The 27,884-nt window shown below is 38.6% G+C and overlaps 1 protein-coding gene across 1 annotated transcript in view; it reads right to left on the bottom strand.

Annotated features, from left to right (window-relative positions):
* ATP2B4 (ATPase plasma membrane Ca2+ transporting 4) overlaps nt 1–27,884 on the bottom strand; it is a 158,807-nt gene that overhangs the window by 14,906 nt on the left and 116,017 nt on the right. Inside the window, 26 exon segments of the mRNA XM_032218925.1 lie at nt 461–505; nt 507–644; nt 1,555–1,593; nt 1,595–1,630; nt 1,632–1,668; nt 3,422–3,468; nt 3,470–3,529; nt 3,531–3,593; nt 3,595–3,632; nt 9,840–9,863; nt 9,866–10,030; nt 10,033–10,051; nt 11,420–11,471; nt 11,473–11,540; nt 11,542–11,616; nt 12,332–12,438; nt 13,029–13,116; nt 14,036–14,215; nt 20,445–20,555; nt 20,557–20,657; nt 20,660–20,679; nt 21,739–21,980; nt 23,365–23,492; nt 23,495–23,606; nt 26,096–26,310; nt 26,898–27,059. Of these exon segments, the coding sequence (XP_032074816.1) occupies nt 461–505; nt 507–644; nt 1,555–1,593; nt 1,595–1,630; nt 1,632–1,668; nt 3,422–3,468; nt 3,470–3,529; nt 3,531–3,593; nt 3,595–3,632; nt 9,840–9,863; nt 9,866–10,030; nt 10,033–10,051; nt 11,420–11,471; nt 11,473–11,540; nt 11,542–11,616; nt 12,332–12,438; nt 13,029–13,116; nt 14,036–14,215; nt 20,445–20,555; nt 20,557–20,657; nt 20,660–20,679; nt 21,739–21,980; nt 23,365–23,492; nt 23,495–23,606; nt 26,096–26,310; nt 26,898–27,059 (2,372 nt within the window).

Raw genomic sequence — 27,884 nt, 5'->3', positions numbered from 1 at the left:
ACTATGTAGTCCTAGAACATCCTTTGGTAGGCAGAAACAGGAACACCACCTTCCTTTCTAAAATTTGAAGGCTGGATAATGGCTGAGCAAAAAAAAAAAAATTCTAAGTGGCATATTGTCTTTACTGTCAGCCTTGCATTAGCATCTCATAAAAACTAGCATGACTACGTACCCTTGCTTATCTCTTGGAATAGATCTGTTGTGAGGCAGGTTTTAGGGAGAACTTCCTCCAATGCAAGGACAGAGTCCTAGAAGCAGTCCTCAGCTGAATGCACCCAGTTAACTCCAGTTGCACAAATGCTGCTAGTTTGAACCATATGGCTAATAGATCTCAATTGCTTCAGCAACAGGGATGTCATATTCTTCCAAAGTGTGTCCCTTAGACTGGTCTCACTTAAAGCAAAGCAACAGCACTACTGCAAGCTGCACTGCATAAGGGAGACAAAAAATTGTGCCATACCTGAGTCTGTATTCTGTTCAGACCACGGAACCACAGGATCTGTCCCACGCCGAAGCTCCATTTCACCATGGTCAATTTCATCTACGCCTTCATTCAACTCTTCTTCTGCAATATCTTCTTTGGTAATCCCGTGACCAGCCTCTTTCAGGAACTTCAGTTGATTTGTTGGAACACTGCTGATCAACTATAGAAATGGAATGCTCAGGATTAATTCTTCTGAACTCTTCTGTGGCGGCTTTGACTGTATTGTTCATAAGCCTGAATATCTAGTCAGATGATGATTCTCAACAGTTCTCTGCATTTGCAACTTGCCATCCTCAATTTGATTGATTTTTTTTAAAAAAAAAAAATACTTTCTAAATCATTTCTAGTCTGCCTTTTGGACTCCTTTAGGGTCTCAAGTGTCCCACGAAATAGCAAACACATTTGTAACATCTTTGAAACTGGCTAGAAGGCTGTTCCATGTATATTGTTTCTGTAAAGGATTTCAACTTCAAAAGAAATACAAACGTACAGGCTTAGAAGAAAAACAATATTTTTTCCTCAAGAGAAATGATGGAAGCATAGGGGTGATGAATAAAAGCAAACCATGCTTTCTTATTGAGAATCTAATGGCATATGACTTTCCAGAATTACTGGTGAATTTATTCTCAATTGAAAAACTCCCCATAGTGATTCAATTGGAATATTTGAGGATATGAATCAATTCACATATTTATACAAAGTGACCCCAATTTATCTTGTAAGTAACAGATAACTTGGAACAGCTTATCCTTCCACTTTTATACATCACCTAATTCTATGATATACTTCTCAACTTTAAAAAATATGCCACAAAACATTAAAATTTGTATTTTAATATAAAAAAGGTATAGAAAATTATGAGTAAATGAAAAATAAAATGTTACAATCTCACATTGAATTTGGTTATGTTGGCAACTTAGTTGATAATATTGTTACTTACCGAAAAGTAAAAATCCTTTTTGTATTTTTGCAGAGAAATGAGATTGGCAACAATTAACACATAACTAAACAATATGCAGGAACAAACTACAGTAGTTATTTAAATAAATGTGGAATATTCATTTTCTTACCTGTCCCCAAAGCAGCTCTCCTACACCAATGAAAATACACCCAAAACCACTGACTCAAGGTAAGTCCAGAGCAACCTAAATGGTTTACCACCAAACTCCACAATAATAATCTGAAATATTGGGTAAAAAGAGAACAATGGGAAGACTAAACCATGATCCAAGCAGTAAGCTGAAACGCATACTCATAATTCTAGTGGGTGAATGGTGGAACCTATTTATGGAAAAGGAATTGAAATGAAAGAAAACATCTGCATTATAAGCCTGCTGACTCTAAAAAATTGCAAGCCTTCAGGCAATATTGTTAATGTAAAGCAGTAAAGTAGGGGTGTCAAAACTCAAAGGCTGCAGGCCGGATTAGGCCTGCGGGGTGATTAGATCTGGCCTGCAGGGTTGGCTTGGAAATAGCAAAGAATGAACCCGTTGGTGCCTCTGCTAGTGAAAATGGGGCATGGGGAGCTGCATGCCCATTTTAGGCAGCAGAATGCTGCAAAAGGCTGTCCAGGCCAAAACAAGGTACCCTGTTTTGGCTGGCAGAGTGCTGCAGGAGGAGTCCATCCCAATTGTGGTCTGTCCCATTTTCCACCTCCCGGCCGGCCCGTGGACTGACACTACAATGCTGATCCATCCCTCAAGAAATCCAGTTTTACACTCCTGACCTAAAAGATGTGAAAGATGGCTGCAATTCGCAACTTCAATGAGGTTATGAGAGGAAAGGGTACATAAATGTACATTCTTAGACATGAGATAATTTTTGGACTGTATTTGTTGACAGACAGACTTCTTTTAATAACTGCTACCATCTAGTGGGATGGAGGTTTGTCCAAATCACAGAGCTCCGAAATAAATCCTTTGTCATGTAAGAAAAAAAAATGCAATACACTAACAGGTTAAGTAATAACAAATAAACAAGAAGCAAAACTGTTAGAAAATTCAGGACACGCCAAGTTATAAATTGGAAGTTCATCTTATAGGAATATTGCTATAAGAACATTTAGCTATATTGCTATGTATCAGAAGCTGCATCCTAAGAAGCAAACTTAGGATGGCATTATAAAATTGATCAATCTGTGGTCAACAAGAGAATTAGTGTCTTTCACATCCAAACTAAACATGAAAGTGGAAGTGGCAGATCCACTCAGGCAATTTACTGTAATGGCTTCCAGTAGAGAATGAATAAGGCCAGTTCTGATAAACCAAATGAATTCTACTGTATTTTTGATCCAAACTTACTGTGATTATTGTTACCATAGCCATGAAAGAAAAGGGAAAAAGGGGGAGGGGAATCAATATTGGGTTCCAGATAAGAACAAATTTTCCCATTCCCCTGATCTTAAGATTTTTTTAAAGTTTCCTTTTCCTTTCTGCTTTGTTTTTTCCCCTCATACCAGCCCAGTAATTTGATCCAGCCTTTCAAGAGGAAACATAACCAAGACACTTGTATATTCTTCTTACACATAAGTGGAGTAGTTAACAGTTTTGGTCATCCAATAAGATGCAAAGAGAAAGTTCTTTTCATGAGGATTAGCCTTTCTATTACCCCAAAGGGATGAATCTTATCAGTCCTGCTGCCACTTGTTTAGAAACATGCTAGACTGCCCCCCCCACATCCTGATTATTTCAGAAAACCACCAAAATGCAGCCTTTCCAAGACATACACTGTAAGTCAGTGTTTCTCAACCTTGGCAACTTTAAAATGTGTAGACTTCACCTCCCGGATTCCCCCAACCAGCCCTTGTATAAAGTTGCCATGACATTCAGTAAACATTACAATTTAGAGTATGTTTAGTGGGAGGAATGACAGACAACATTTCATTTCACACTCTCTCCTTTCCTGCATCCCACCCAAGCCCATTTCATTTACCCTGGGCAACAAAGGTTCCCTAGCACACTGTACAGGAAAATTGGATTCCTGAATGATGGCGTCAAATACGTTTCTTTCCCCATGAATTTTTGCGAGCATTGATTCATGGAACAGTTTGCATCATGACGAAAGTGTTGAAGACAATTGTGTAATGCTCAGTGGGTGGGGAGTGGAGGGGGAACATACCGGCCACTGTCAATATCAAAAAAAATTTCACCTGTAGAAAAAGAGTTAGAACAGCACATGAACACATTCTTTCCATCTACAGATATCCTTTATGATACAATTACAGAGTAAAATACAGCACAGATAAACACTGGAACAGAACGTGCAACAAGTATTTTGCAGTCCATGACCCTGAAAGGCATAATTTCCATCATCAAGGACTCTCTTTAAATATTTTTAAATTAAAGCTTAAAAATACAAAGATTAAAAAACCGATTTTACAACTTTTTGCCTGGTTGTTAAGCAAATTACCATGGTGATTAAGTGAATCAGACAGTTGTTAAATGAATCTAATTTCCCCCATGGACTTTGCTTGTTGGAAGCCAGCTGGAAAAATCATAAATGGTGATCATGTGACCACAGGATATTGCAACTGTCATAAATACATCCTAGTTGTCAAGCTAGTTGAATTTTGATCATTTGACTGCAGGGATGCTGCAACAGTCATAAATGTGAAGACTCGTGATTTTTTCAAGTGCCATCATAACTTCAAATGATTATTAAATTATCTAAGTCAAGGAACTACCTGTAAGGCAATTTTATATTCCTTCTTTTTACTTTGAAAGTTTCTTGATGCTTATTCCCTTTAAATAGTGACCCAAAAGCTTATTTCTTTTTATTTCTGCCTTTTCTCAGCAACTCTTTCATTAGTATAAGCACACCTTTGCAAGACCAAGATATGAAAGTTGTTCAAGTCGCTCTTCTGATGTATTATTGGTATATCCCTTTTAATTACTAAGCAATCAGCCAGTTTCATTTGTAAGTCTTGGGTACATCTTTTCCCATATCATTCATGTATTTGTCATTTTTAAATCTATAGCCAAAGCAGCCTGGTTCTCAGTTGTTACTTGTCTTCTAACTCTTTTAAATTCATTGTTATAATAATAGCAGAGAATTTTTAGAGATTTCTTTAAGTACATGGATGCTAAATATCCTTGAATTCTTCCAAAGTCAAAATACTTTTCTCCATTCTCTAATATGTCTCTTCTCCTTTAATGATAGGTCTCCACCAGCTTCTGATTGCCTTCTAGCTCTCCAGACTTCAAGCCTCCTCATATCATGTTTTTTTTTAAATCCACAACATTTTCTCACAGGAGGGTTCCTTAGGTTCAAAATCTTCATATATTTTTAATAGAATTTTAACAACCCACAAGGAAGGATTCTTATAATTAGTTTCTAAATCTTATTTCCAATCCATCTGTCCCCTTTGTCCATTTAAAACTTTTCAAAGTTGTTTACTACCCCTTTGCTGTTTATTTCAGAGTGAAAAAAATGTTTTAAAGTTCTTAAACCTACATATATCTTCTTTTCTCAAGGACAGAAGAATCACTCAGTGTGATGAAAACTGTCTGTTGTAAAAGCTTTTAATTCCAAAAAGCTGTTAACAAGTAGTTTCCTGAAGTGATTAAGCAGAGGAAGTGGGCAAATTCAGTGTTTGCTTGAGCACTGAATTAGTATGTCTTGAGGCAAAATTGACTTTCTCTCAGCTCCTAGAGCAATTAAGAACCCATTGAAAGGAGACTGCTGTCTTACAGTCTCCTCTGGGGAGCATCTGTTCGAAGCACTTAATGAGTGATCCCAGGTTCTTCTCTTTATCTGAGGTGGAATTTCAAGGTGCCAATTTGTTTGCTGGCTTATTGTTCTGCCATGGTTGTCAGGGCTGCAAAAAAGTGATGCTGTCTTCAGGATGCCATAGTTTTCCCCAAGTCCTTTCATCAAGCCCTGTTACTAACAGTTTTTGTTACTTTCATATTTCATCTTTTTCAGTAGGAGCTTGCAGCATCTTTCTGGTTTTTTTATCCTGTATCATCCTCTGTTTTCATTCCACAACATCAGCCACATTTGGTAGGGGGGGGAGAGACAGACTCTCTCCATGGCTGCTAATGTACTTGAACCTGTATCTCCCCAGCCATATACAGAGAAAAGTGTGTATCATCAGCTAGACTCTTCTGTTTGGCAGGGGAGGATGCTAGCAATCATGAAGAAGGCATGAGACATTTCCTTTTAAAAAGGGGCGCTCTTGGATTCAGCAATGTTTGGAAAACTATTGACTAGGTTCCAATCCTTTAGAGGGAAGATGGATGAGTATTCGGCAGGTTTCAGTTGCTCAGTCTACTAGAGACTGGAGCAGTTGGATGGGACAGAGACTGGATTAATTATTATCCCAGCTCAAATCTATTAAGATTTCCAAGTGACTCTGGATACCACCGTACACTCTTGCACTGCTTGGAAGGAGGTGGGGACTGCTGAAGGCACTGCTTTCAGTATTTCCACTCCTACCTCAGGGTAGACAGGGGAAAGTGGTCTGGAAGTATAATGACGACAGGTGACCTACTCCTTTGCGTGGTACTGCAGGGATCAGTCATCTCTCTCTATCATTTAGTATCCATTTGAAACCAATAGGAGAGATCATTTGGCAGTTTGGAAAACAAGCTGAAGTTGAACTAAAGACAGCAATAGCACTTAGACTTATATACCATTATATAGTGTTTTACGGCACTTTCTGAGTGGCTTACAAATGTCAACATATTGCCTCCAACAATCCAGATCTTCATTTTACTGACCTTGGAAGATATTAGGCTTAGTGAACCCTTGAACCAGTTAGGATTGAACTCCTGCAGTGGACAGAGTTAGCCTGTAGTACTGCACTCTAACCACTGTGTTACCACAGCTTAAATGGAATGCAATATGGAGTTGCTGTTTGTTTGTGACTGTTCTCTGTTGGTTCTTCATTATCTCTTCAAGAGATGGTCTTGATGCTGAGGAAGAGCAAGTCCATTCCACAAGAGTTTTCCTACTATGTGCATGCCTATTGCTGGGTGGCCAAAGAAGGCTGTCTTGCTCAGCTACTCATATGCCTGGAATAGGGAGGATCTTGCTACAGTAACTCTTGCCTCTTTTTGCCTCAACTGGTCTTCTGTAATGCACTCTACATGTGGTTGCTTTTGAAAAGCTCCCAGAAATTGCAGCAGCCTGGCTACTGTGATTATGCTTATTTCCATGACTCTACTGTTCCTGCATTACTGAAAGTACTAAGTTGACGTAGAAAGCTTTTATGTGATTGGCACCAAGATTGCCCACTCCAACCAGAGTTGACCTGTCTGAGGAGACTATCTTTAAAAAAGCTGCTAGTGGTGCCCCATGTTGTGAGGTAAGGGAGGCTGAGGCCAGAAAGTGCTGTTTTATATCATAGTACCAATTCTCTGGAACAACCTCCGATGAAGCTAAATTGGTCTTCTTTGATGTCCTCCTGGAAATGACAGAAAAGTGGATTCTTCCAGAGATCCTTCAAGTACTCTGTCCTTATCACTGGTTAATTATCATACCTATTAAGTGTTATTCATTTATTCATTTTCTCGAATTACATTACATGTCAATCATGATAGACTGAGATTCAACAATAGAAATATAATAATGTAGTATTATAGTAACAGCAATAATTAAATACAATAAAATAGATTATAATAATGCAAAATAAGAACATAGTACATTGATACTGATTTTATTTTACTAGTTTGAACATTGATGTATTGTTCATTTTTAAACATTCATAGTTTCCTTAAAGATTAAAAAAAATTACTGTACTTTAATGAAGAATGTTTCCTTGACAGATATTTAATAGAATCAAATAATGAGTAGTACCAAATATTCACAAATCACCATGGAAATTTAAAGTTTTGTTACAGAAAATATACAGTATGGTCCTACTTCAGTGAATAATATCTGATAATTTATCAGACAGTTGGACAATATTATTATTAGAAATATCATTAAGAAAATAAACCTTTTTATTTTTCTACTTATTAAAGCAAAATTAAAAAATAAATAATTGTTGACAATTGTTATAATTTAATCTAATACAGTATAACTAGGCAGCAATTTAGTATAACTAAAAAGTGTGCTTTTTGCTATGCTCAATTCCTTGCTTCTCTTTCAAACAAGTCTTTTGTTTTGATGTTGTCTTGCTCTTAAGCTTTCCTTCCAACTTCTTTCTCCTGTCTTCTGCCAGCCTAGTCTTGCCAAATTTTGCAAGTCCCAAGTCTCAACCTCACTAATTAATATATTCAAACAAAAACCGGTAAAAAAAAGAATACAGTTTATATTAATTCACTCTCTGTGTACAATTGGCTCCTCATTTAAGCAATGTTAGAATTACATAAGAGGCTGCTGGAAAAATAGACTGTTCCCTTAATGAGATTTCCTTTCTTTATGCTTCAATTAAAGTTTGTAGATAATTATTGAAAACCTTCATTACTAAAAACAAAACAGCTTTAAAAATGGAAATGATGAGCTATAAATATATGTATTTCTCAGCCACAAAACCCAAGAAATGTACACACAGACTCTGCCTTAGAGTCATAGTAAAGGTCTTAGACTTCAACAGCAGGCAGACTACAACTGCTGTTGTTCTGCTGGTTCTGCAGCAGGTGAGCCTCTACTAGGAAAAAAGCAAACAGAGTAATCCAGAGGTTTTCTTCCTTATGAATCTGGTTTACTGATGAATGGAAGAATTCAGTTTAACAATGCAAACGTAACACTTCTAGTTAGAATGAAATATTTTTCACTGGAAGCTATTAGTGGTTCACAACTGAAGCTGTACTGAGTTCTAAAAACACACAATAGGATGAGGAACATCCAGTTTGCGTGGAGTCAATTAATCTGGAGGAACCCCTTCAGCCTTCTCGTTGCCACTAAGTGCAACATAAAGCTTGATCCCTTCTGAATTTAATTTTGCAGATTTTCTTTCCATTTTGTAATTTTACTATTCCTATCATAAGCATACTACAATTTAATTTCATCCATACTAATTAAATTGATACCTACTGTTTTTGGCTGATACTTTAAACAACTGTAAGCTTCTACAGCTGGTGCTGAATATTAATATAATTCTGTATTCTGTTAATCAGATGCATAAGGGAATAGGGCAGTAAACTTCATCACTAAGTAAGCATACTGATAATCAAAAAACAAGTTTTCCTCTGCTTGCACTCATGACAATTTAAGTGGTATTATACTATTTATCGATAATTACTAATTGCCCTTCAAGAACATGAATCTGTATTCAGTCATTATTGAGATATTAAATATGTCTAATGAAGATGACAGAAGTCAATCAGGTGTACCCTCTGAATCTAAAGCATCTTTACCTAGTTCTTGGCATAGATATGGTGGCTATTTCCCATCAAATCAAATATGAAAAACAACTACATGACCTTTTTTTTCATTTTCTCAAAAGCACTAGAAGAGGAAACAGGTCCCATAAATTGAATTAATTAGCTGAGGTGTCAACCCTGAGGCTGACCTGACCAAGTGATCTTGGAGCTTCAGTGTTGCCACACTGGAGCTGAAGGATAGGGAGGGAGATTAGAGATAACTGGGGTTTTGTAATCAAAATAAAATACTTTCTCTTGGAAACCAAGGACATTCTCACACCTGGCCCGAGGAAGAAGTAGTGATGTCACCAGGCAACCAGACAAATGTCTTGATTGAACCATGTGACTGATTGTTTGGGGTTGAGGGAAATTTTATTCTTTTAATTAGGTGAAAACCGTAGAAACCTTCAGAGTCAGTTTTCACCAGAACTGTGGCAATGATATATCCAATAAAGCTATTCTTTGAGGAATCTACCTGCCTCGGAGTTTTGGTTGCTATGTGTCTATTACTTGGAACCTGACATTAAACTGACTCAGACATTAGAACTATTGTGGAGATTTTTTAAATGTTTTTTTTTAAACTATTTTGGAAGAGCAAACAGATAGATATAACTAGGTCCGCAGATTTGGGTTGCAGAATCCATGATACAGGATGATAGCAAACAGTTTTCTTTCCCTTTTTACAGCTTAATGGTCAAATGGATTTTTGCAGCCCAGATCTTTTAGCCTTTTCAATCCAACAACAGAAAAAAATGATCCCAGATTACCTACAATATATCACAAAAATGAGTACACCTCCTCACATTTGTAAATATTTAAGTATATCTTGCCAGAGGTTTAGATATTAATGGCTGTATGTTGTGTTATTTGAGGAGAGCACATTTACACTTATACAAGCTGTATACCCACTACCTTACATTGTGGCCAAGTGTCATTTCTTCAGTGTTGTCACATGAAAAGATACATTTAAATATTTACAAATGTGAGGGAGTGTACTCACTTCTGTGATATACCTAGCTGTTCTACACACTTCCCTATAGTCTCACCTGCAAAAAGTACTGTGAAAATATGGTGAGCTGGTACACGGCATGTCCCAGAATGTTCTTCATCATGGTTCGGGAAATCAGTGGCTTGTTGCGACCATATGGCCTACGCAGGAGCAAAGACTCTGAAGGGGGTTCTGTGGCAGAGCTAACGAGGCAAAGGTTGTCCATGATTAAGTTCACCCACAACATTGGACGGCCTTCAGAGGTGAATCCTACAAAGGAAAAAAAAAACTTTAAAAAAAACTAATAGCAATAGCACTTAAACTTATATAACGCTTCACAATGCTTTTACAGCCTTCTCTAAGCAGTTTACAGAGTCAGCATATTGCCCCTAACAATTTTACTCACCTTGGAAGGATGGAGGTTGAGTCAACCCTGAGCCAGGTGAGATTTGAACTGCCAAATTGCAGTCAGCCAGCAGTCAGCAGAAGTAGCCTGCAGTACTGCATTCTAACCACTGTACCACTGCGGCTAATATACTGCAAGCATAGTTCATGGCTATTCTTCCCTTTCCCATGTTCTTACTTGGGAGTTAACTGGTGCTGATTCATACATCGTGGGTTACTATGACAATCCAGGAATACTAGCATTTGCAGTCCAATATTACTACTTTTAATAAATGATAATATTTTAGTTTAGTGTAGTGGTTGGTTTCAAAATTTTTTGAACTTCTTCTGTAGTGTGCTTTGTGGAGGGGGCTTGCCAGCCATGTGACTGGGTGGGAGTGGCTTGCCGGCCATGTGTCTGGATAGGAGTGGGCTTGCCAGCCATTGTGGACTGGGGGGGCATGGTCAACTTGTAAAATGTGGTGAAACTCATTTAACAACACTCTTGCTTAGCAACCAAAATATTGGCTCAGAAACTCTGGCATTTGAAGCATACAAGTCTTAAAGCTGTCAATTTACAAGACCCTTGCACCCTACTAACCCCTTAGAAAAAAAAACCAGGGGTGTTCAAACTTGACAGCTTTAAGACTTGTGGACTTCAGCTCCCAGAATTCCTCCTCTCGCTCTTTACCTGATGATGTGCGGACAGGCAGGGGGGAGGGAGCTGGAACCAGTTCTAAACGGCACTGTAGTTTTGTGGAACCTCTTCCATAGAAGAGGTTAAAACTGGCAGGAACCCACCCCTGGTTTAGTGTTACAGTATGTCAGAGAAAACAAGCATCTCTTGTGCAGTTTGAACCCTCTTCTTCAAGTTGTTCACATTTCTAATTTCAACTGAATAAAGGGGAGTACCAATTCTCTAATTCTAGTACTGTAGAAGTCTTTGCATAAGTGTTATGCAAAACGAACTGATGCAATCTCCTGATGAAAATATAAATAAATTATTTATAATCATTAGCCATAGTAGTCCGTTATACCCTAACATTATCTGTGATCCACCTGGGTTATCTAACTGGCTATTGTTACAAAAGCTAAATGAATAGAATTTTGGTTTCCTTCTGTAAAGTATAGTTCTAATTCTCTTATCTTTGAACATTTTACCTTTATGTGCATCAAGACAAAGTTTTGATTGTCATATTTGAAATCCTCTAATGGAATCTAGATCAGCTCTAATTCATTAATAAAAGTCCCAACTCTTTACTGTGTGATGCAAGCCCCCGTAAATGCCACAATCACAGCTACTACTGACTGTCAGCTGGAACTGCAGGAATTTGGAAATGCTGTCATACACATTGCGGCCCCACATTACTGCCTTAAACAATGCTTGTAAAATTATCAGCTGTCAGGATGATGTCTGAAGCCTCCTTAGCTACATCTGTGCCAGCAATGCCCTGAGAAAATAAAGAGCAGGTGGAGGGAAGACAATTAGTCAGAAAGAAAGCATTACATTTTTTAATGTTCAATTTTAAGACTTGCACCCACAAAATGTTAAATGTCACTTCATCAGATGTGACACTGCTGTGTAAATTATATGGAACGTCTCTTTATTTGAAAGATCCAAATGAACCAACACAAGGCTCTTTGATGATTAAAATACCTAGTCTGTAGCTAGCTTAACTTTTTTTCTTTTCAGATCAAAAACTCTGATGAAAAGCTAGTCATTGCCTCTTTGCTTGGACTGTTGGTGAAGAACCAAAGCAGCTGATTAAGGAGGCTGTTAGGCTTATTGCAAAACTCAATTACAGACACATGGTGGCAGTCAGTGACTAGAAAATCTATGCCTGTTAGAACAGGCCAGCAAATCTCAAAAACATTAAGTAGGTTCCCTGTAGCGACCAATTTCCCTAATGCTTGCCTGCTGTGTCCTATTGAGCCCAGGGATGGTGAAATTTTGTCTTGGCTGCAAGATTTCTGACTAAAAAAAAGCTAAAACAGAAACAGAACACATTGAAAAGAACCTTAACATATATACAATGATGCAGGTTTCTTTTAGCTAGCCAGCCAGTGTTATCAGTTATTAGTTCCATCATGCAAAAATACCCACAAACACATAATTATCTGCTTCTTTTTTGTGTGCAATGTAGTCTCTAGAATATTAGCTCATACCATAGCAAATCCGACATCTGCTTTCTTCAAGGCTGGGCCATCATTGGTGCCATCTCCAGTTACAGCTACCACCTGCCTCCGTTCCCCAACAGTACTGTCGATAATTCCTGAAAATCAGCCTAAGATTAGTAGAGGATAAGCACAGACCCACTAGGTTTACTGGCAAAATTCTAGAAACAATTTACATGATTATCATGTAACGCTTTGACCAACCTAGCTATGATATCTAAAGGATTGAATAGTTTTCCAAGAATTTAATATCTTGTCCACTAAGACAAATTGATGAGACATTGTTACCATGCCCAGACTGCGGAATTTCCTGCTTCTAAGTAGTTAATATAGCATATTCCCTTGCCAACATTCTGCTGTCAAATATGGATGGAATTGTATTGCTCAGACTGGTGTTTAACAAATATTTGTTTTCTTTGTTTATGATTTGCTGCTTTAAAAAAATATTCAATTTTTTAAATCTAGTTTTATTTTTCATTGTTAAGCAGTTTTCACTGTGTAGATATTTATTTTAGAGCTGGATCATACATGCCAAAACATGAATAAATGTCAATTTAGCAAATCTGACTCTGTAAATGCAATGTATCTGTTCACTTAAGTTTTTGCTTAGTTGCCTTCAAACCCTCTCCCTTCACTTATCTTCTGACATCATCTTTGAAAACAAATGCTATCTCTTTGGTGACCATACCTTTCACAAGGGTGTGTTTATCAGTTGGTGAAGAACGTGCTAAGACTCGAAGTTTCGGCCAGACTTTATCCAGTTGTTCTTGCTCCACCTGCAGAGCAAAACCCCAATAGGACAAGTTAGGTTAGCTCTGAAAGGCTACCTACCTTTTTGAACCAGTCAGGCCATAGCAGATACTTGCAACTTTAGAGAGATGGGCAAAGAAGCCTTCTGTATACCTAACAATACTATCTATTAAGGTTCATAATCTCTTTCTATGATGGCCAATCTGCTTTACATTCTAAAGATTCATGGTTCCACAGAGGCCACAAAATGAATGAATCTATCATTTTTCCAATTTAATTAAATATGAAATTAAATGAAATTTTAAAAAACCTGCAACCATAACTGAAAAAAGAATAGCAAAGAAATAAAACCTTGATATAAAATAAACTAGACATGACAAAAATAAAAAGAAAACTATTTAATTGGCAAGGGAAAAAAAGGAAAAAAAAGAATTGTTTAATAATTATAAACTACAATGTAAAAATGAATTCGGTCCTTAAGCTTAATTTAAATCTGGAAAAAAAAAACATAGTGCTTGATCTTTTCATTTTTTGAACACTTGAACACTCTCCAAAATAGTTAATAGACTCATATTCTGGATCTGTTCCTTAAAATCAGTAGTAGATTTTTTTTGAATTACATAAAATTATCTTCTTTGCCATATACTAAAACTCTTCCTAAGATGACGAATTTCCATTTTTTTAGGGATGCACTTTGCCATCACGTTAGAATGAATACATCACTTAAACAAAATCAGGGTTCACATGTAAAAGGAGGGGTCAAAGTAAACAAAGTTATTTTCATTTATATTTAAATACAATGAAATAAAATAAAATAGTGGTACTGTGATTATTCTCCAAATTTTAAATATTTTTCTCTCCTGCCCCATTTGGTAACATGTTTTGGTGGAGATCTCAGCTTTGACAGAAACTTGATCGGCTTTGATCCCTTCTTCATATTATTACCTCTCCTTTCTCATTGCGGATGAGCCGATTGAATTCCTTCCCTTCCAAGCACAGGAAGTCCTCTCCAGGCAGCAAGATCCCACACTTAGTTGCAATGGCACGTGCTGTGTTGATGTTGTCACCTGTAACCATCCTGACAGTAATACCAGCACGCTGGCATTTCTGAATGGCCTCAGGTACCTATTGGTAAACCATGAAAACAAAACCTATTATGGAAAGAAATAAAGTTGAATACCCAATGATAGAAAAAGCAAGAAAGAATGAGAGAAATAATAAGCAGATAAAGCATCTCATTGGACTTAATAGGGACATAAAGAAGAGGGAAGAACATGTCCCAATAAAAAAACAAAAAATGGAAAAGGAAAGAAAAGAATGGAACAGACAGGCAGCATGATGGGGGAAAATATAATAAGAAAAGAAAAAAGGGAAAATAGGCTGAGGAGACAAAAGGAAATCCTGAAGAGGTTATGACGAAAGTTCAGAGATTGGGATTTAAGATTTTTAAAAAATAAATGGAAGGGAAAATAATAAATTGGTAGATGAGAAGGGGGGAGGAGATGGAGAATGTTTGCAAAGCATATACTATTCTGAACTTAATTAATTAAATATTACACTGAAATATAATATGTGTGTATGATATAGAAAGGATTATAATAAAAAAGAATTAAAGGTAAATTAACTAAGGTGAATAAAGATAGTAGGCCAGCTGATACGTATCAATAATGGAAGGTGAAATGATTATGCTGGGTTACAAATAAGAAAAATATTAGTTGAAAAAGTTATCAGACGAGGGGGGGAAAATATATAAATACATCTAATAATGTATTGTTAAAATTACAAGATGAAGATATGCCCCAAATTCTTAGCGGACAAAATTGCTCGGTTTCGGACGGACTTGGACTCCACACCCGCAGTTCCAGCCGAGACTCAGGGGGGGACCAAGTTCAACAGCTCTGGGTTGAGTTTCAGGAGGTTATCCCCGGGGATGTGGACAAGGCCATGAGAGCTGTGAGTTCCTCCACCTGTGCCCTGGATCCGTGTCCCTCATGGCTGGTTTCTAACTGCAGTGAGGTGACACGAGGCTGGATCCAGGCGGTTGTAACCGCCTCTCTTCGGGAGGGGAACTTCCCCGCCGCACTGAAGGCGGCGGTGGTGAGACCCCTCCCTGAAGAAGCCCTCCCTAGATCCAGCTGTCCTTAACAACTACCCGCCCGGTCTCCAACCTCCCCTTTCTGGGGAAGGTTGTTGAGAAGGTGGTGGCCTTCCAGCTCCAACGGTCCTTGGAGGGAAGCAGACTACCTAGACCCCTTCCAGTCAGGCTTCAGACCCGGTTTACAGCACTGAAACCGCCCTTGGTCGCATTGATGGATGATCTTTGGAGAGCCAGAGATGAAGGGCACCCCTCCATCCTGGTCCTCCTTGACCTTTCAGCGGCTTTCGATACCATCGACCATGGTATCCTCTGCGAAGACTGCGGGGAGGTGGGAGTGGGAGGCACCGTGTTACGGTGGTTCTCCGCCTACCTCTCGGACAGGTCGCAGTCGGTGTTAGTGGAGGGCAAAGATCGTCCCAAGGCCCCTGAAATATGGGGTGCCGCAGGGTTCGGTCTTGTCCCCCCTACTAATTTACATTTACATGAAACCGCTGGGAGAGATCATCCGTAGTGCACGGGATTAGATACCATCAATACGCGGACGATACTCAATTGTATCTGTCCGCCCCGTGCCAAATCAATGAAGCGGTTGACGTAATGGACCGGGGGCTTGAAGCCGTCATGGACTGGATGAGGATTAACAAGCTTGTGCTCAACCCAGAAAAGACCGAGTGGCTGTTGTGTTTTCCTCCCAAAAATTTGGCCATTAATCCAACACTCAGGCTGGGTGGTCAAATTTTACACCCCTCAGAGAGGGTTCGCAACTTGGGGAGTCCTCCTGGACTCACAGCTGTCATTCGACCATCATATAGCGGCTGTGACCAGGGGGGCATTCGCCCAGGTACGCCTGGTGCGCCAGTTGCGACCCTACCTGAACCGGGAGGCCCTCACAACAGTCACTCGGGCCCTCGTGATTTCTAGGCTGGAATACTGCAACGTGCTCTACATGGGGCTGCCCTTGAGGAGCATCCGGCGACTTCAGCTAGTGCAGAACGCAGCCGCGCGAGTGATCGCGGGTGCACCCCGATTCACCCGCATTACACCTATCCTCCGCGAGCTGCGCTGGCTACCTGCGATCTCCGGATGCGCTTCAAGGTGCTATTGATCACCCATAAAGCCCTACATGGCAGTGGATCTGGATACTTGAGAGACCGCCTTCTGCCAATTACCTCCCTACGACCTATAAGATCTCATAGGTTAGGCCTCCTCCGCATTCCATCGGCCAGCCAATGTCGGCTGGCAACCACAAGGAGGAGGGCCTTCTCAGCAGCGGCCCCGACCCTTGGAACGAGCTCCCCGTAGAGATTCGTACCCTCTCCCACCGTCCAGGCCTTCCGCACAGCCTTGAAGAACTGGCTCACCCGTCAGGCCTGGGGATAAGGACCATTACCCCCGCCCGAATGTTGTATGCATGTTGCTTATTATTTTATTATGTGTTGTCGTCTTAGTGCTGTATTCCCCCCCTCCCTGGTTTTCTGTGAGCCGCCCTGAGTCCCCTCAGGGGAAAAGGGCGGCCCTACAAATAAATCAATTCAATTCAATTCAATTCAATTCAAACAAATAGGGGTGCTTAATGATGTAAAAATATGTAACAGCATGATGAAGGATAGTGGGACGTTTGAATCCGTCTTGCACTGCATCCAAAAAAGAGGTTGTTATGTGGGTGGGGGGAGAGAGAGAAACAAATTGGAATTCGTATAAAGGTATACCGTTAAAAAGAAAAACTATAATATGGTGTATGGAAAGCAGAACAACAAATAAAAATTGAAGAGGTTTAATGGCAAAAGAATTGATATACTATTGAATATTCAAAAAATGTTTGTTAAGATGTATAGGTATGCTTTGGATTATATTATATGTATGATAAAATAAAAAATAAGGAAAACGTTTCTCAAAAAAAAACAAAAAAAAAACAAAACCAGAATCTATAAACAAGGGACCATGAAGCAGGCAAAAAATCCATGAGTCTGAAATAATAATGAGAGAAAACTGTAATAGCAATAGCACTTAGACTTATATACCCGCGTCACAGTGCTTTACAGCCCTCTCTAAGTGGTTTACAGAGTCAGCATATTGCCCCCAACAATCTGGGTCCTCATTTTACCGACCTCGGAAGGGTGGAAGGCTGAGTCAACCTTGAGCCGGTGACATTCGCTGCTGAACTGCTGGTAGCCGGCAATCAGCAAAAGTAGCCTGCAGTACTGCATTCTAACTACTGCACCACCACGGCTCCAATAACTTATATTGTAATGATAAATGTATTCTTCCATCATGGAGGCCATGGCATCGTTATCTGTTTACAAGAAGGGACAACCAAGATGGTTAAAAAAGGACTATCTGGGTTTGCAGAAACACAAAGCATTTAGAAGAACAATTAAAAGAGCACTAATGTCTGGTGAGAAAAAATTGAAAACCAGATGTGGAGAAAGGAGAGTTCAGAAGCTGACATACCAAGTAAGAGCACCCTACTCTACAATACTTCCACTTCCACTTACCTGAACAATTATGTTTAAACCACAATGGCATAAATTAGCTGGTCAAGTGTTTAGAAGAACCAGGGAGAGCCAGGTTCCAGTTGCCCTTCATGGAACTCTTTGGGGCAGCCATTACCTCTTACTAATTTTAAATGAGCTCCACCAGATTCTTAAAGTAGTTAATATGATATGCAAACAGGACACAATGGTCAGACATTTCTTGCTTTTAAAAAGGAAAATATTCTGTATTTACTGAGAGTCCTAATGTAAATCTCATAACAATTTGTGAAAAAGAAATCATGTCTATAATTGTTTAAAGACAGTATAAACTATTGTGTGATTTGCAGGACTTTGCACCTAGCAATGGAAGGTCAAATGTTTCCATTAAGAAGTGAAAAGAATTACAATAGGAACTACAAACATGATAATCTGCTAGTTGCAGATTATTTTGAATGGCACTATATAGATGTAATAATAGAAAATGCCCAAACATTAAATTGCTTTACATTTTTCTTAATGGGCCTGTGAAACTTGTTCTCCTGCCCACTACTCTGCCCTGCCATAACTAATAATTCCGTGACACCTGGGCAACGCACATGTATTTCAGTGCAATGCAAAATGCATGCTGGATTGTGGATTCTCAACATAAACAGCCAGGCAAAATATTTGTGCTAAATGATTTCTAGAACAGACACCCTTCTTGCCTTTCTTCAAAGATACAATGCTGTTAAAAGGTAAAGTTGCTAGTCATTCCCGACTCTAGGGGGCGGTGCTCATCTCTGTTTCAAAGCCAAAGAGCCAAAGCTGTCCGAAGACCTCTCTGTGGTCATGTGGCCAGCATGACTAAATGCTGAAGGCGCACAGAACACTGTTACCTTCCCACCAAGGTGGTTCCTATTTTTCTATTTGCATTTTTACATGCTTTCAAACTGCTAGGTTGGCAGAAGCTGGGGCAAGTAACGGGAGCTCACTCCGTTATGTGGTGCTAGGGATTTGAACCGCCAAACTGCTGACCTTTCTGATTGACAAGTTCAGCGTCTTAGCCACTGAGCCACCCTGACCCTGTTAGGGGACCATTTTATCTCTCTCCTGTTATGGGATGGTATATAGAAATAGATTAATTTCCACCTCTTGACTGCATCACATCATCACTCCTTATGTTAATTCATACAGATCAAACCATACACAGAGTGATAGTAATACTGGGACTGACTGAGAAGAGAAACATCATTAAGAAATCCGCCAATTGAATCACCGCCTCCAGACTAGTGCATGCAAGGCATCTGTGAAGCCCTTTGCAATCCCAGATACTTCAGCATCTAATTATGGGAGGCAGCATACAGGGAGCCAGTATGAAATGTAATCAAGTAGTAGTCATAGGAGGGTTTATTGTGTTACGTCAGTTGTCTGCTTGTCACCCCTATAGCAAATTGTGAGAGAAAACAGAGCCTGGGAAGGATGAAGTAAAAAAAGATAATCAATTTTCCTCAGTAACCATAATTTCTTTCTAGAATATATTTGGCTGCTTTAAAGAGGAATTTGTAAATTATAGTTGCCATTTTTAGGGCAGATATATCTGGTGTTCTCTAAAACACAGAATGCATAATTTTTAAAGAAGCAGTTATCTTTTTTCTTTTTAGACATCTGCACATCTTTTCCTGGCAGTTTCCAGTACCTACAACAATTGCAAAACAGGGTGAAATTCAAGAAGAGTAGATTAGTCTTTGTTCCTGCAAATCTATGAAAGAAAATGTTGGACCTTTCCAACATAGGTAGGTAGGTATGGAAGAGCACAACTAGAACAGAACTGCATTTCTGCTATTAAACTCACAGGACTCTTCCCACAAGCAGCAACATTACTGATAACACAGGGATGTTATTAATGAACAATATCTCAAGGATTGCCATAAAGAAGAGGGAGTTAAACTATTTTCCAAGGCACCTGAGGGTAGAACAAGAAGCAATGGGTGAAAACTAATCAAGGAGAGAAGCAACTTAGAACTGAGGAGAAATTTCCTGACAGTTAGAACAATTAATCAGTGGAACAGCTTGCCTCCAGAAGTTGTGAATGCCCCAACACTGGGAGTCTTTAAGAAGATGTTGGATAGCCATTTGTCTGAAACAGTACAGAGCTTCCTGCCTAGGCAGGGGGTTGGACTAGAAGACCTCCAAGGTATCTTCCAACTCTGCTATTGTATTATTGTAACACAAAGTCTCTGTAACTGAGTGGCACGATCTTTAGCTGCTGGTGGAGAATGAGCAGAAAGTAGAGATGGAAAGGGTATGGAACATCCTCTAAAGGCATTCATTGATACATGAATAGGAATAGGGAACAACCAAAAAGATCAGGTAGCTCAAGAAAAAAAAATCAAAGTTGCATAAAAAAGTAAATCCAAAGCAATGAAAAACAAAATAAAGCTTAAAAGCACGAGTCAATAACCTGCAGGAAAATAAAAGGTGAAAGACAATAATAAAAAAGCAGAGCAAGTCAAGAGAAGGGACTGGAAAAATAAGATAATAGGTACAATGCCAAAATCACCTAAGGGAGCAAAACACGGGTGAGTAGTCAGCAAGGAAACAAAACTGGATACAGCAGAAAGAAAAAAAGAATGAACATGCATAGAATAAAATTATAATTAGAACAACATCGCCATTTTATACCATCTGTGTTTGGTGGACTTCAATTCCTATAATTTCTAGCCAACTGGAAGATGCCAGGTTGGGAAAGCTAACTTAATATTCAATGTATTATGTGCACGCAGGAAAGAAATTATCCTGGTACCTCTGGACGAACAGGATCCTCAATGCCAACAACAGTGATGCAAGTAAGGTCAGACAAAATCTCATTTTCAGCATCCCAGTCAGGTTCAACACCAGCAGGGAAATCCCGGTAAAGCCAGACAAATAGTGCGCAGCCCCTGACAAGCCATTGGTTCAATCACTTTTTTCACCATCTCATCCCGGTCTTTCACTTTAAATAATCGAATTTCCCCATTTTATCCAAAAGTTTTGTGCACCTGTTTTAAAACAAAAGGATTAAGCACGTATTTCAAAAATATGTTAATACTTTACAAACAAAAGCTTACATTATTTGTATATAACCTATCAACAGGATGTGTGTCTTAAGGAATATATTAGACACATTAATTTTCAGGTAATTATTAATTGTGTGAATTCTTTAAAAATGGAGGGGTCAAGAAAGGTGATCAAAATGGATTTCTACAAAGAATGTGTGGAAATGTGTGCATACGGAAATACAAGGGATTTAACTCTTGAACAGCTAACTGAATCCATACACCTACAAATCTGTAACTTTAAATAAAACTTCTCACAGCTGCTAATTTATACTGGAAGGAAAGACTTTGATTTTTCCTCATCAATGAGTTGGGAAAAAGCATTGGAATATTCCAGAGTTCATGCTGGCTACCCTGGGAAAGTTTTAAAAACAACTCTTTTAATTCAATTTCTCATTCACTTGAGAAATTTGGGAAGACAATCCTGGCAGATGAAAAGGGTTGACTCCAAGATATCTCAAATGTAGGTGAAATATATGACTGCATCTTACATTTTACTCATAATGACTGAAGATTTAAAAAAAAATAAGATTCAGAAATGGAAGAGAATTGTGCAACATCCTTTCAATCTGTAGTCTATAATTACAAAAGTTTAACACAATAATAAATCCAATTAAAGATGCTTCATCAGTTATTTGTTGTTTCAACCATTTCTCAATTTATTTAGTTGAAAGTTTTCCTGAGTGAAACATCTGAAGGAATTAGGTGAAGAGTCGGAATTAAGCCTATTAAGCCTTTTGTAGAGAACTAGAAACACACAAGAGGGAAGATATGCTAATAGAATTCTAACTGAAAATAAAATAGAAAATCTAATAGGTTTTCCTTTCTGTGCATACTACCATAGATTCTTTCAGATTTTTCATACTAAATATTCATAATTTTTTTCAAACTTCCCATTTAGAAAAAGTACTTCTCTACTACTGTAACCATCTCATGGATGCTTATTATTAAAAATAATGTGCCAATAAGCATGAATAATACCAGCATCGAGAGGAAAATTACTTGCGTAGGATGATCTCAGAGGCTCCTTTGCTGTACATGCGAAAACTCCCATCCTGGTTTTTTAGCACTGTACTCATAGATTTCCGGGAAGAATTGAAGGTGTAGACCTTATAGAGCTTTTCTTCAGGCACTTCATTACGGACAGCTTGATAATCCTGCTTCAAGTCCAGAACAAAGCCCAGAAGTGCACACTCTGTCTTGTTTCCGACTTGACGTGGGAGTCCTCCTTCTTTCTCTGGTGGCTAAAATCCCAAACCAAATATGACAAGAGAAATATAGTAACGTCTTGGACCACAGTCACAATTATTTAATCTGTACTTCAGTGGGCAGTTTTATGTTGTGATGAGATAGAGCTTAGACAAAATATCTGATTAAGATAATTAATGTAAGCAAGCTTGTTGGTTTAGAACTCTACTTAGCAGGTAACCAGATTCCAACTGGAGCCTACAAAAGGACATGAATGCTATGGGTTTCTTCCACTAGCATTCCTCGGGCAGATGTGAAGACCCAGAAAATAGAATTTAAGCTCTTTCACTATTCCTCCATACTTGATTTTTCCCATGAATATTGAAAGGTGTTTATGATTATTAATTATTTATTAATGTTTTCTTTTTAACTGGAGCATGAGTAATTAGGATATTAAAGATGCTAATTCACATTTCAAAATATACCAACTTAAGAAATAGAATAATAATGTATGAAGCATAGAGCATTTGGCAAGCTAAGTTGAAGAAGCCAACAGTCATGGATTCTTGAATTCCTACATTGAATAGAGCACTGCCATCAAAAGTTCCTTTTCAACTCTAGGATGCTACGATTCTAAATCAATCGCCATGCTATCTTGAGGTAAAAAAGGACACCTCTCCAAAGTCAAATGAATTACATGATTATGTTATATCAGCCTTAACATCAATTCCAATATAAAAATCTGATTCAGAAGACCGCTTCTTCTCAATATTAAAGCAAATTCCCCCCTCACTCTTATCACAATCCTAATAAAACAGAAACTCCCCTGAATGTCTTTTAAACAAAAGAGGCATTTAACACCTCACATTGTTTACATCCAACTCCAAACAGTTTTATTAGAAAATAACATAAATGCAACAGAATTTGTGGCAGGTATTGAACATTAAGAAATAAACTTTCAAAGAGAAAAGAAAACGATGTTAAATTACATTTTAAAAACGAACAGTAAGTTAACAAGATGGCTGATGATTTTAGGGCTGTATACTGATATATCTAAGAGGGAAGAGCCACATGGGTAAGAACATTACATTTACTTGTACTTTAATAAGTCTTTTCCAGAGATCATGCATGAGCAACAATTGCACCCATGCACAGTCTGAAGCACCAGCCATTTTCATGTGTAAAGTAGGTCTAGAACTCACTCTCTCCTGCTTCCAGGCTAGCAACCTGACCACTACAGCAAATTGGGTCTCAATATTTCCTAAGCATTAATAATTTTCCTCTTCTGTCATATTAAAAAAGGCTTTCTCAAGGGCTCCAAGGCCAGCATCCAAAGTTTTTAGTAAGCATGTGTAACTAGATGAAACATAACCATGATTGTTTTATCCCAGACTGGATAAAACATATTAAGTGTTAACCCCCAAATAAACTGGAACTTACCAAGATTTTAGAGGTATAGGCTGAATTTATTGAAACACCATTGACAATAATGTCCAGGACCTTGGGGAGAATAGCGTCTGAGTCAGGAATCTGTCGGTAGTGGGTGTCTCCCACATAAGCTTGCACACAGTCATCCGGTTCATGGTGAGGGTCCCAGTCTTATCTGAGCAAATAGCGGTGGCATTTCCCATTGTCTCACAAGCATCCAGATGCCGAACCAGATTGTTATCTTTCATCATTTTCTGTGTAAGCAAAACATAAAAAAAACAAAAACTGAAAGTGTCAAACTACTGTATATACTCGAGTATAAGCCTAGTTTTTCAGCCCACTTTTTGGGCTGAAAAAAAGCTGCCTCGGCTTATACTCGAGTCAGTGAAAAATTGCCCGAAATGGAGGAGAAAAAGGGGCGGGGCCATGCCGCTGGGTGACACTCGTGAATGGCCCAGTGCCCCTGTGAGTTTCCCCTCCCTCTGTGTCAGTTTGCCGCGCAGTGTGCACCGCACCATCCCCCCTCCTCACGTTCTAATGTAATGCAGGGCTGTCTTACGATTCCCCTTCCTCCCCCTCCTGCCGCTCTGCAACGATGTCCCACCTCCTCCTTGTTATGGCAAGCAGCCACATAGCGATGTCCCACCTCCTCTGGTACAGTGATCCAATGATAGGAATCACTGTGCCGTGTGTCATAGGAGGCGGGACATCGCTCCCGCGGCTGCACGGGACATCATCATCACAGCGGGACATCAGCATCATGAGGTGAGTGAAGTATTTCATTGAATACACCGCTAGTTTACTGTTTTTCTTTGAAATAAATATTCAAAAACATTATTGGTATCTATTTTTATTTTTGAAATTTACCGGTAGCTGCTGCATTTCCCACCCTAGGCTTATACTCGAGTCAATAACTTTTCCAGTTTTTTGTGGTAAAATTAGGTGCCTCGGCTTATATTCGGGTCGGCCTATACTCGAGTATATACGGTACTCAGTGGCACAGAGAAGATTGGTAATCAAATTAGCATGAAAATGTACAGATCAGAAAAGAAATTAATAAAATGAATGATTTAAAAAAAACAAAACAGAACAACAAACCCATAGACACAACTTTCAACAATGCACCTAGAAATTTTCCATCCCCTATTATATACCATGGTAAAATTAACAAACAGAAGAATATATGGATACAAATCTCTGTCTCTAACTCTTTGAATCTAGAAAAGGCCTGTGTGATCCAATAAGTGAAAGAAGCAGATATAACATTTGAATTAAATATTTATTGTGAAAAATGGGTCATGTAGAGTTTGGGAGGCCTGTCAAGTGCTCCTGGGAGCTGGGGAGAGCAAAAATGTGACACTGGGAGGGGGGCTGCAGGGGGTGGGCAAAATAAGCAAAAAATGGCCTGTTTTTCATGAAAATGGGCCCATTTTTTGCAAAAAATGGGGCGTGCAGAGAGTTTGGAAGGCCTGCAGAGTGCTCCTGGGGGTTTGGGATGGCAAAACCACACCCATTATTTTTAAAAAACAAGCCCTTCATTCATTTTTGCCCTTTCCAGCCCCCAGGAGCATGCTACAGGCCTCCCAAACCCTCTGCGCATCCATTTTTGGGAAAAATGGGATGCACAGGGTGGGGCTTCGGGAGGCCAAAAATGCTGTATACAGTGTATAAGACGCACCCAGATTTTTACCCTCTTTTGGGGGGGAAAAGGTGGATCTTATACTCCGAAAAATACGGTAAGTAAAAATATAAATCCATTATCAAGTTGAGTTTATCTACTGATGACGCAACCACATGTTCTCAATAACACTATAGAAATGTTTTTCAACTTTTCAACTTCTGAGTCTATCTATAGACCTGGAATTCTCTGATCCAAATTCTATGTTTTACAAATAACAACTATAACAGTAAAATTAATTTTTTTTAAAAAAGATGCAGAAAAAAAATAGACAAATGGAAAAGGAAGAAAAATAAGAAAACAGTAAAGAAAAGAAATATATAAAGAAATGTGTTTCCCCTTTATTTTATAACAATTTTAGTAACATCACTTTCTCTTAAAATACAGCAAATAATCTATTCTTCCCATATCTTACCTGTAAAAAAAAATCCTTCAAAATCTCATAATTTAAGTCATGATCAGCAAAAATACATTAAGAGTTACCAGAGATAACAACCAATCATCAATCTTAAATTTGATAAAATAAATCAACTATATATTAATTAATTTTACTTTTAACAATCTGGACCTTTAGTCTCTTCACACAATACTGTAATACTTGATTTCTTTTTTTCTTTTCTTCTTCTTCTCACAAACTCATCCAAGCTTTAACAAGCCTCTTTTGTAAATCTAATATAGGAAAATTTTCCATGTCACTCTCTTGTAGGGTTGTTTGTATATCCCTTTTAATGATTAAGATATTGGCCAGGTTCTTATTCTAGACAAGCCCAACCTGCTTAATTTTCAAACAAGATATCACAGACTGTTGTTGCCATCTGCTCACAAAGGTACACATTTACTTGTTTTAAAAAATGCATCTCAATGAAGAAACGGGGCAGAATAAATTTACAAATGAACACAAATGTATTCCATTGCATTTTATGTCTCTTATCCCACATCCAAACCTAGCCTTTTCACAGTAAAAACCAAGTACAGTAATTTAACAGTGCATCCCAGCCCATCCAACCTTCCTTTCATGTCTAGATCCAAAAGCATTAGAATTTCCTGTGGAGTTCCTATTCTCACCTTCACAGAATAGGCCAAAGAAATAGTGACAGCCAGGGGCAAGCCTTCAGGAACAGCTACTACTAGCACAGTGACACCAATAATGAAGAACTTGACAAAGTACTGGATATAAATGGGAGTACATTCAGCCATCCATGATCTTCCTTGAATCCCAAAAGTGTCGATCACAAAATATAGCACCAAAATAATAACTGTGATTGCTGACATAATCAATCCTGAGGAGGAGGAAGAGAAAAAAATTGTGACAAAGGGCTATTTCCAACAGATTACAGTATTGACTGCATTATGGATATAACTGGAAGTAAGGCAGCAGTTCTGGGGTAAGGTTATTTTATTAAAACAGGTAACCTGTATGCTTCCAGATATCATTGGAAATATCAGTTTTGTGTACATACTTTACCAAAGTTCATGCAATTCATATAGATATTCTAAGCTTAATATGTTACCTGAGAAAATATTTCCATCAGGAGCCCTGGAGAGTTATGCCACATGAACTAAAGCCAAGTTTGATTCATATGCAGCAAAAATACATTAGGGAAGTATTGGATTGGAACAATACTGAAAAACTGTGTAGAACCTACGCCTTGTGGTATTTGAACCTCAGATTGCAAATCTGCTGATTCATTCATTTCTGGCTTTCTAGACTCTTACCATCCCACCCCACACTCTACCCCACCCCACACAATACACTACACAATACACCACACCATACCATATCATAGTACCCCACACCATACCAATAATATCATATCATCTGGATCTAGTCTTAGTAGACAATCGCTAAGCCATTTGATGTACTCACCTGCTTTTCCAATCTGAACGGCCAAGCGAGTGAGCTTTCCCTGCAACACTGATTTCTCCTTCTTTGGAATCTTCACCTTTTTCTTCTCTTTCTCCTCATTTTCCACCCCTTCTTGGCTTTTCAGTGGTTGGATCTCCAGGGCCACTCCATCCTGAGTTTTGGCTGAATCCAGGATGAAAAAACATGCAGTGAATGAGAAGAACAGTCGTAAAAACACTTCAGATGCAACAGAAAGAACAAGAAAAATGGCAGAGAGTAAGAGAGAAAGAATCCCAGCACATGGGAACCCCAACAGCACTCACGGAAACTTGGTAATTTGGAAACCTAGAAAATCAGGCAGTTCTGCTCCACATTCCTGTGGAACTGGTGACTGAAACAGCTTGTGAAAATCCCCCCTTAATTGAATATGTTTCAACAGTTGCCTATACCTGGAAGGAAGGACAGCCTTGATAAGGTTTTGGGGATTGGCTTCCTGAGTGCCTCAAGTCCCTATGCAAGGCATCTCCTCTATTAGCATTTCTGTAATATGTATTTGTCAGTTTTCCTTTCACTGAGGTAGTAAAAGTGAAAAACCTAATCTGCAAGCAGCTACAATGTTCTAAATTCTGATGGCATGGCTAAACCTAGGATTTTTTATTGAACAAAGACACTGTTGTTGATTTGAAAGGCAACCATAACCAACTAAGCTACATTTAGCACATCTGCCTACATAGATGAGAAAGTGAAAATGAGCATCTGTTCAGGCTTTGTGATGGTTTATGGTTTGAGATATTAATGCAAAAGAAGCATATAAGCTATCCAAATTTCTCCACTCTTAATAGAGGGGGAGGGAGGTCTTTTATATAAAAAAACTAAAGTAAGTAAGTACAATATATTATTTCTCAAAATTGTGATTTCAAAGGTATATTCTAGAAATGAATTCCAAAAGCTGTAAGGATTATTCTCTGATAAAATTCTTCATACTATATATTTTAAAACTACTGTAGG

This window comes from Thamnophis elegans, chromosome 5 (assembly GCF_009769535.1).
Source record: "Thamnophis elegans isolate rThaEle1 chromosome 5, rThaEle1.pri, whole genome shotgun sequence".
Lineage (NCBI taxonomy): Eukaryota > Metazoa > Chordata > Lepidosauria > Squamata > Colubridae > Thamnophis > Thamnophis elegans.
This window is presented reverse-complemented; position numbering and strand designations above follow the sequence as displayed.